General features: G+C 42.9%; 1 protein-coding gene across 1 annotated transcript; it reads left to right on the top strand.

Moving 5' to 3' along the window:
- The first annotated feature begins 1,792 nt into the window (after nucleotides 1-1,792).
- On the top strand, nucleotides 1,793-8,498 carry npffl (neuropeptide FF-amide peptide precursor like). The gene is made up of 3 exons (XM_021570513.3): nucleotides 1,793-1,993; nucleotides 2,184-2,299; nucleotides 7,963-8,498. The coding sequence occupies exons 1-3, from the start codon at nucleotides 1,856-1,858 to the stop codon at nucleotides 8,081-8,083; spliced, it is 375 nt and encodes a 124-aa protein (XP_021426188.2). The 5' UTR covers nucleotides 1,793-1,855; the 3' UTR covers nucleotides 8,084-8,498.
- Nucleotides 8,499-9,627: the final 1,129 nt, after the last annotated feature.

Below are 9,627 nucleotides of genomic sequence, written 5' to 3'. Positions count from 1 at the left end.
GCCAAACAAAACCAGAAGGGTCACAATCTGAACCTTGTTCATCAAACAGGATAACAAGGTAGCCTGTACAACCTATGATATGTGTTAACTTAGTTCATATAGAACAAACGTGAATCTGCATACTGGTATGTGCTGCTAAGTGCTGAGTGGATGAGGACGTTTCGACTGGGTTTTCATAGTGCTGCGGTTGACCTGCTCGTCAGAAACTAAGAAACTCTGATATTTCTGAATTGCTAACTGGTTGTAGTGGCCAAAAGTCGTGGCCAAAAGTTTTGAGAATGACACAAATATTAATTTTCACTAAGTCTGCTGCCTCAGTGTCTTTAGATATTTTTGTCAGATGTTACTATGGGATACTGAAGTATAATTACAAGCATTTCATTAGTGTCAAAGGCTTTTATTGACAATTACATGAAGTTGAAGCAAAGAGTCTATATTTGCAGTGTTGACCCTTCTTTTTCAAGAACTTTGTCCAGGCATGCTGTCATTTAACTTCTGGGCCACATCCTGACTGATGGCAGCTCATTCTTGCATAATCAATGCTTGGAGTTTGTCAGAATTTGTGGGGTTTTGTTTGTCCACCCGCCTCTTGAGGATTGACCACAAGTTCTCAATGGGATTAAGGTCTGGGGAGTTTCCTGGCCATGGACCCAAAATATTGATGTTTTGTTCCCTCATTCGGGAACCAAGCTGTGTCACATCTGACTGTGATTGGGGGAGTCCCATAGGGCGGAGCACAATTGGCCCAGCGTCATCTAGGTTTGGCCGGTGTAGGCCGTCATTGTAAATAAGAATTTGTTCTTAACTGACTTGCCTAGTTAAATAAAATAAAAAATGAAAGACATGCCTAATTAGTAGTTGATCTTTTTTGTTGTCTATCTTTTACATGGTGAAACCTACAGACAACTCCTTGGTTCTGTATTTGCTGGGTACTCTACAGAGTATTGTCAATGTTGGTGTCTTAGCGAGGGGAAGAGGTAATTTGTTGTCATAGTTTCCCTCCGTCTTCTCTCATGGTTTTATACCTACCACTGAAATGTGGCTGTAGAGATAAACCGACGATGACAATACAAGTCCATCACCTTTCACTGTGATGCCTTTAGGCAACTGAATGTTCCGGAAGACAACTGGCTGTAAATGGATCGGAATCCATAAGAAAGGATTTATCTGTTTAATAACACTGTTTAGTTACGGGGGCCCTTCGAGGCCCTATAGTGCACAGTTACTTTCTGTGTGTGTGTGTGTGTCTGTGTGTGTGTGTTGTCACTTCAGGGACCCTTAATGCACATCTGCTTCCCCTTTATCCCACCAAATGGACGTGGGCTACCATCATATTAAGAGCCGTTCTTCGTCCCGTGGTGACCTAATAACGCCACGGTCACTCTCCCTGGTCCCTACAGTGCTTACCAGTCCCCTGACCCACTGACCATTCATCTGCCCCATCTCCTGAGGCTCCTGAAGCTCAGGAAGCGGTGGGCGTGTGTCGGCATATAAGGCCAGCTATATGCACCCATCATCCATGTCAGGGTAGCTGGGGCTCCAGAAGATCGAGTCAGAGCAAGACCGAGAGCAGCAAGACCAAGAGCATCTCGCCTAAAGACTTGCGCCAGCATCTGAAGATAAGAGCAGTAAAGAACAGTGAAACCAACAGGTGAGATTTTGTTCTGTCTCTCGTCCATCCATCATAGGGTTTCGATTTGAAAAAAAAAACTTGCTTACCAGGTAAAAGCATTCTAATATAGTCTTTCTTTATCTATTGGTTTCATTCCAACAACAGGTGTGAGCTCCATCCTCCGTCCGTCTCCCATCCATCCATCCAGCCGACGTCCTCACCACCCACCCAGAGAACAGAATCATGAACGTTGACACAGCGCTGTGGGGGGTCCTGGTAGGTCTGATCCTAGCCATGGCTGGGGTGGGTCAGTGTCTGCAGGAGGAGAGGGCTGTGGAGAACAACAATCTGCCAGGGGAATCAGGAGAGGTGCTGGCACTGGTAAGACTGACCACTACAACTAAAACAAGTCTGGGGAGCATTCAGCAGGGTGCAATGTTTTTTGGAACATTCAGATAGAAATATGATACATAGAACAAACATATATATATTATTTTACGTAGAATAAGGAATCATGTCAGCTCTATTTGTAGCATTTCTATCTGTTTAACAACGTTTGGTTGTTTGACAGGAGGGCGAGCGCGTGGAAGGGTTTAATGAGTTGGACGATCGTCTCCTAGCCGCTGTGATTCACTCTCTGCTCCAGAGAAACACCAGGAACCCCTCCGTTCTCCACCAGCCTCAGAGGTGAGGATCTGTGTTTGTGTGTCACCTATTTTCCCTTTACCAACCTCAGATGTACCAGTTCACTGTGTAATATATATAAACATAAGCATATAAACATAACGTCACCTCTCAGAGTCAAGGAGCCTATCTGTCATCGCACCGCAGAATCACAATTGAGTCTTTCCGTGAAAAGAGTGTCTTTTGGCCCTTTGATATTTAAAGTAGAAAATGTGCACCAAAATTTAATTTTAAAAGCCTGTTACATGGAGAATTCAATACATCTAAATGCAGCATTTTAACGTGACCCTCCGTCAACCCTCTGTTACATGGAGAATTCAATTAATCCCTCCGTCAACCCTCTGTTACATGGAGAATTCAATTAATCCCTCCGTCAACCCTCTGTTACATGGAGAATTCAATTAATCCCTCCGTCAACCCTCTGTTACATGGAGAATTCAATACATCTAAATGCAGCATTTTAACGTGACCCTCCTTCAACCCTCTGTCACTTCTATGAAGATTTCAACCCACTTAATTCCACCAATTCTCCCAGGTTTGACCACTTTTGTAAAGCTCTAGTTATTTTTTTTTCCTGTCTTACCAAGATGGCATAGCAGTTCAGACGTCTTTTTGTCCTCGTCCTGTCGTGTCCCGTATATATATATATATTTACAACTTTTTTTCACATACATTTTTAATTTTCCATAAACTCATCTTCAGAACTCTCTCCTGCAATCCGCTTCACCAATTTATATTTATATAAAAAAGTATTATTTACCTCAGATCTGTAATCTTCCGAGAGGCTAGCCAGAAATTAGCCAGAAGCTAGCCGGGAGCTAGCCAGAAGCTGGTCCAGAAGCTAATCAGAAGCTGGTTCAGAAGCTAGTTCAGAAGCTAGTTAGCCTCTTTACTGGCTAACCGTTAGCACTCAGCTAACCACGGTTTGTGGTCATCGGCTGTCCTTTGGCTCGAGAATCTATCGCCAGTTTTGTACGGCGCGGTGCAGCGGAGCGCGGCTCGGAATGGAACATACCGGACCAATTTTTCTCTCCATGTCCCTGGATTTCGGCCGCTGGCTCTGGACATCCATACCTGGATCTCACAGCTAGCTAGCTGCTATCCGTGTGACTATCGGCTTTCGTCGATTCCGGAGCTAACATCAATTGTTCCGGAGCTAGCCAGCTGAAGAGTTCAATCAATCACTCCTGGGCTGCAGTCACCTATCCGGACCCGTTTTGCTGCCTACGCGGAGCCCCACCGGGCCTTCACAGCTGGACTGCCGACGTTGTCTACCCAAGGGAGTTGTCCGGCTGGCTCCTCCGGCGCGACGTTGCCTGGGCGCCCATCTGCGGCCTGCTAGCCGTTGGCTGTCTTATCGGCTGCTATCTGAATAGACAATCGGACAATGTATAATTTATTTTTATTTATTTATTTTTCTTCTTGGGCCTCTATAACTATATCTATTGTTTTTATTTTTGTTGTTGTTGTGTGATTTGGATTAATCCCCTCTACCACACGGAAACCCACTAATCTACTGACGGAACGCAAGAGGTGGCTAATAACAGACCTCCCTACAAATCAGCCGGGCTAGACAATCTGGACCCTTTCTTTCTAAAATTATCTGCCAAAATTGTTGCCACCCCTATTACTAGCCTGTTCAACCTCTCTTTCATGTCGTCTGAGATTCCCAAAGATTGGAAAGCAGCTGCGGTCATCCCCCTCTTCAAAGGGGGTGACACTCTTGACCCAAACTGCTACAGACCTATATCTATCCTACCATGCCTTTCTAAGGTCTTCGAAAGCCAAGTCAACAAACAGATTACCGACCATTTCGAATCTCACCATACCTTCTCTGCTATGCAATCTGGTTTCAGAGCTGGTCATGGGTGCACCTCAGCCACGCTCAAGGTCCTAAATGATATCTTAACCGCCATCGATAAGAAACTTTACTGTGCAGCCGTATTCATTGATCTGGCCAAGGCTTTCGACTCTGTCAATCACCACATCCTCATCGGCAGACTCGACAGCCTTGGTTTCTCAAATGATTGCCTCGCCTGGTTCACCAACTGCTTCTCTGATAGAGTTCAGTGTGTCAAATCGGAGGGTCTGCTGTCCGGACCTCTGGCAGTCTCTATGGGGGTGCCACAGGGTTCAATTCTTGGACCGACTCTCTTCTCTGTGTACATCAATGAGGTCGCTCTTGCTGCTGGTGAGTCTCTGATCCACCTCTATGCAGACGACACCATTCTGTAAACTTCTGGCCCTTCTTTGGACACTGTGTTAATTAACAACCCTCCAGGCAAGCTTCAATGCTATACAACTCTCCTTCCGTGGCCTCCAATTGCTCTTAAACAAGTAAAACTAAATGCATGCTCTTCAACCGATCGCTACCTGCACCTACCCGCCTGTCCAACATCACTACTCTGGACGGCTCTGACTTAGAATATGTGGACAACTACAAATACTTAGGTGTCTGGTTAGACTGTAAACTCTCCTTCCAGACCCATATCAAACAATCTCCAATTCAAAGTTAAATCTAGAATTGGCTTCCTATTTCGCAACAAAGCATCCTTCACTCATGCTGCCAAACATACCCTTGTAAAACTGACCATCCTACCAATCCTCGACTTTGGCGATGTCATTTACAAAATAGCCTCCAATACCCTACTCAACAAATTGGATGCAGTCTATCACAGTGCAATCCGTTTTGTCACCAAAGCCCCATATACTACCCACCATTGCGACCTGTACGCTCTCGTTGGCCGGGCCCTCGCTTCATACTCGTCGCCAAACCCACTGGCTCCATGTCATCTACAAGACCCTGCTAGGTAAAGTCCCCCCTTATCTCAGCTCGCTGGTCACCATAGCATCTCCCACCTGTAGCACACGCTCCAGCAGGTATATCTCTCTAGTCACCCCCAAAACCAATTATTTCTTTGGCCGCCTCTCCTTCCAGTTCTCTGCTGCCAATGACTGGAATGAACTACAAAAATCTCTGAAACTGGAAACACTTATCTCCCTCACTAGCTTTAAGCACCAACTGTCAGAGCAGCTCACAGATTACTGCACCTGTACATAGCCCACCTATAATTTAGCCCAAACAACTACCTCTTTCCCTACTGTATTTAATTTATTTATTTATTTTGCTCCTTTGCACCCCATTATATGTATTTCTACTTTGCACTTTGCCCATTCTTCCATTGCAAATCTACCATTCCAGTGTTTTACTTGCTATATTGTATTTACTTTGTCACCATGGCCTTTTTGCCTTTACCTCCCTTATCTCACCTCATTTGCTCACATCGTATTTAGACTTGTTTATACTGTATTATTGACTGTATGTTTGTTTTACTCCATGTGTAACTCTGTGTCGTTGTATGTGTCGAACTGCTTTGCTTTATCTTGGCCAGGTCGCAATTGTAAATGAGAACTTGTTCTCAACTAGCCTACCTGGTTAAATAAAGGTGTTCTCAACTAGCCTACCTGGTTAAATAAAGGTGTTCTCTACTAGTCTACCTGGTTAAATAAAGGTGTTCTCAACTAGCCTACCTGGTTAAATAAAGGTGAAATAAAATAAATAAAAAATTAATTTTGCTGCTTCATTTTCTGAAGATTATTATTTATTAATTGTGATTTAGTGATTCATTAACGTCTGTCTCTCATTTTAAAGTCAGCCCTGTCACGTTGAACTAAACTCTCATTTTAATGTCAGCCCTGGTACATTGAACTGAACTCTCATTTTAATATGGTGACACTTGTCACGGTCGATGAAAGGAGTGGACCAAGGTGCAGCGTGGTGAGCGTGGTACATGTTCTTTAATTAAGAAAAAGACGCCGAACAAAACAATACACACTACAAACCAGAAACGTGACGCTTAAGGCAAAGGGCCATAAAGAAAGTCAACTTCCCACCAAGACAGGTGGGGGAAAAAAGGCACCTAATTATGGTTCCCAATCAGAGACAACGATAGACAGCTGTCCCTGATTGAGAACCACACCCGGCCAAAAACATAGAGATAGAAAATCATAGAAACAGAACACATAGAAATGCCCACCCCAACTCACACCCTGACCAAACCAAAATAGAGACATAAAAAGGATCTCCAAGGTCAGGGCGTGACAACACTATTCTTTTTTAAATATAGGTGTTTTCAACAGAAAACATTGAACATCTAATAGTCAATCATAGCGTAAAAGCAGGTGAGACGGTTCTACTGTTTTGTTGGTCGTTTTCTGGTGTTTTGTGGTAGAAATCTGAGCTGGTTGAGCATAACATGTCAACCCTGTTACCCATAGATAGACAGGCTAGTCATGTTTTAAACAATTACAGTTTATTTTGTGTAGCTTGCATAGGATTTTCACTCCCTGTTGCACACACAACAAGTTTCCGTTCCCCCTGTCACAAGGGGATTTATGGCTGATTTAAGATTAAATCATCAGCCCTGTTACAGTCAACTCTGTCACAGTCAACTCTGTTATATTCAACCCTGTTACAGTCAACTCTGTTACAGTCAACTCTGTTATATTCAACCCTGTTACAGTCAACTCTGTTACAGTCAACTCTGTTACATTCAACCCTGTTACAGTCAACTCTGTTACATTCAACCCTGTTACAGTCAACTCTGTTACAGTCAACTCTGTTACAGTCAACTCTGTTACATTCAACCCTGTTACAGTCAACTCTGTTAGTCAACTCTGTTGCATTCAACCCTGTTACTGTCAACCCTGTTACAGTCAACTCTGTTACAGTCAACTCTGTTACAGTCAACTCTGTTACAGTCAACTCTGTTACATTCAACCCTGTTACAGTCAACTCTATTAGTCAACTCTGTTACAGTCAACTCTGTTATATTCAACTCTGTCACAGTCAACTCTGTTATATTCAACTCTGTCACAGTCAACTCTGTTATATTCAACTCTGTCACAGTGAACTCTGTTATATTCAACTCTGTTACAGTCAACTCTGTTACAGTCAACTCTGCTACTTTATTTGGTGCTTAATAGACACTTACCATAGTCATTTTTTAATTTAACATCTTGAAATGGAAAACATGTTTTTTTTAATGGTGAACATGTGACATTATGACAGAATGTTTTTTAAAAAGTCAGTGGAGCGGCCCAGAATGTAGTGGATAATGTGTATTTAGAAAATGTTTTCTACTTTTCAGCTCCTTTCAATATACTTCATTGCTGATTCTCTATTCAGAGTTATCCTACTTTATTCCAACAATGAAAAACAACACTATGTTGATCGCATAGTGAGCCAGTGTGAATAGTAAAGTATGAATAATATTTCACACTCAGCTCCACCAACTGCATCAGCAGTTCAGCTTCTCGGGGTCCCTTATTGTTATTGTTATTTTACCTTTATTTAACTAGGCAGGTCAGTAAAGAACAAATTCTTATTTACAATGAGGGCCTACCCCGGGCAAAACCCGGACGATGCTGGGCTAATTGTGCGCCGCCCTACGGGACTCCCAATCACAGCTGGTTGTGATAGAGCCTGTGACGCCTTTAGCACTGAGATGCAGTGCCTTAGACCGCTGCGCCACTCGGGAGCCTCCTATTCCCTATGAGGGACCCTACTTATGTCCAGGGCCGTTTAGGGTAGTGCACTACATAGGGAATAGGTTGACATTGGGGTGCTACCTGATACTGAAGAATTACTGCTATCTCCCCTGCAGGTTTGGTCGTGACAGCAGAGGACACTTGATGATGGAGGACAGGATACAGTCCAGAGACTGGGAGCAGGCTCCAGGACATATCTGGGGCATGGCTGTGCCGCAGAGATTTGGCAAGAAATAGGCTTTGGTTGAGACTCAACATCTCACTCACATCTCTGCTGGTAATAAAGAATGTGGTTCAACACCCAGAAAATATAGGTTGAAAGTAAAATATGGACTCATACATTATCCAGTAGATAAATGTTCTCTCTCCCTAACCTGCTGAGTTCCATTCCATTAAGCTGTATAGAACTAGGAGATCTTGGAACCTAGTAAACACCCACCACTTCTCTCAGATTTTAGCAGTGCTGATTGGTGCATATTGGAAATCTGGGAGAAAGTTGAAAACAGAGTAGGTGCGCTTGATTTATCACGCCACATATTGGGGCGACCTGAATCAAGTGCACCTAAAGTTAGAGCTGCTGTAAATTGGCAGCGTACTTTTGATTGTTGCTCTGCCATTCTCTGTTGAACCAATAAAGGCTTCTGACTTGAAAGTGTCTGTTATGAGTGTTATGGGTGATTGGAGAGGGTAAATATTGACTCAATATGAGCCAGAACAGTGTATAGAGTATTATTAGTGTATATTAGTGTATAGACCCTGGAGTTTCTCTGATCCTCCTCTGTTGAGCCACAAGGTTTCCGTCCAACTGGCAACACATTTTGATGCAAATATTATAAAACATTAAAAACAATATCCGCATTTTCCCATCAGTAAAGTGTTTCCATCTAATTGACTTGTTGCCGATTAAAAGGCCGTGTGTGACGACATTGTGCACATGAAAATACATTTTTGCAGGTTAAATTACACTGATAAAAAACCAAACAAGTTAAATGGGTTTCTGTTGCATTTTCCAAGTATACTGATGGTTTTGTCAGAAGAAAAACGTTTTAAATCACGACCCCCCTCTGGTGTTGACACATGAGCTCTAAGCCATCAGCTCACAGATACAGTGTAGGTATAGCCTATATGATGAGATTATTAGGGACAAAAGAGTCAGATTATTTTCATTTGTCAAACGGTAGCCAAGTATCATGTCACCGGAATAAAACCCGGGATATTTATCGTAAAGGAGCATCAATCTCATCACCTTGTACTTTCACCACCTTGTGAAGTTCATCACAATTCATTTAATCTGTAGCCAAATAAACTTCATGCTTTCCTGAGCGGTAGTGGGAGGACAGTGGGGGTAAAGTACTTAAGTAAAAATACTTTAAAGTACTACTTAAGAGGTATCTGTACTTTACTATTTATACTTACTTGACTATTTATTTAACTTTCACTTTACTACATTCCAAAATAAAAATATATACTTTTTTACTCCATACATTTTCCATGACACCCCAAAAGTACATACTGATGCAACAGTACAGTAGCTAGTCTGTCTGTAATAAAGCGCTGCTTTCTTGATATTGCTGTCAACAAACAAAGCCCTTACAAGCCATCATTTTGTTGCACCTGCACTACTGCCCAGTCATATGGTCAAGTGCCAAAAAGAGGGATATAGGCAAATTACAGCTGGCCCAGAACAGGGCAGCACGGCTAGCCCTTGGATGTACACAGAGAGCTAACATGTCAATCTCTCCTGGCTCAAAGTAGAGGAGAGAATGACTTCATCACTACTT

The sequence above is a fragment of the Oncorhynchus mykiss genome, chromosome 17 (assembly GCF_057628025.1).
Source record: "Oncorhynchus mykiss isolate SJ-2025 chromosome 17, ASM5762802v1, whole genome shotgun sequence".
In the NCBI taxonomy this organism is placed as follows: Eukaryota; Metazoa; Chordata; class Actinopteri; order Salmoniformes; family Salmonidae; genus Oncorhynchus; species Oncorhynchus mykiss.
The sequence above is the reverse complement of the archived record's forward strand: the minus strand, read 5'-3'. Positions and strand labels throughout refer to the sequence as shown.

Bases quoted from the DNA above. Each gene is read 5' to 3' on its own strand.
- npffl (XM_021570513.3), top strand. From the start codon at position 1,856: ATGAACGTTGACACAGCGCTGTGGGGGGTCCTGGTAGGTCTGATCCTA. The intron at 1,994-2,183 runs GTAAGACTGACC...GTTGTTTGACAG, and splicing joins CAGGAGAGGTGCTGGCACTG to GAGGGCGAGCGCGTGGAAGG. The intron at 2,300-7,962 runs GTGAGGATCTGT...TCTCCCCTGCAG, and splicing joins GTTCTCCACCAGCCTCAGAG to GTTTGGTCGTGACAGCAGAG.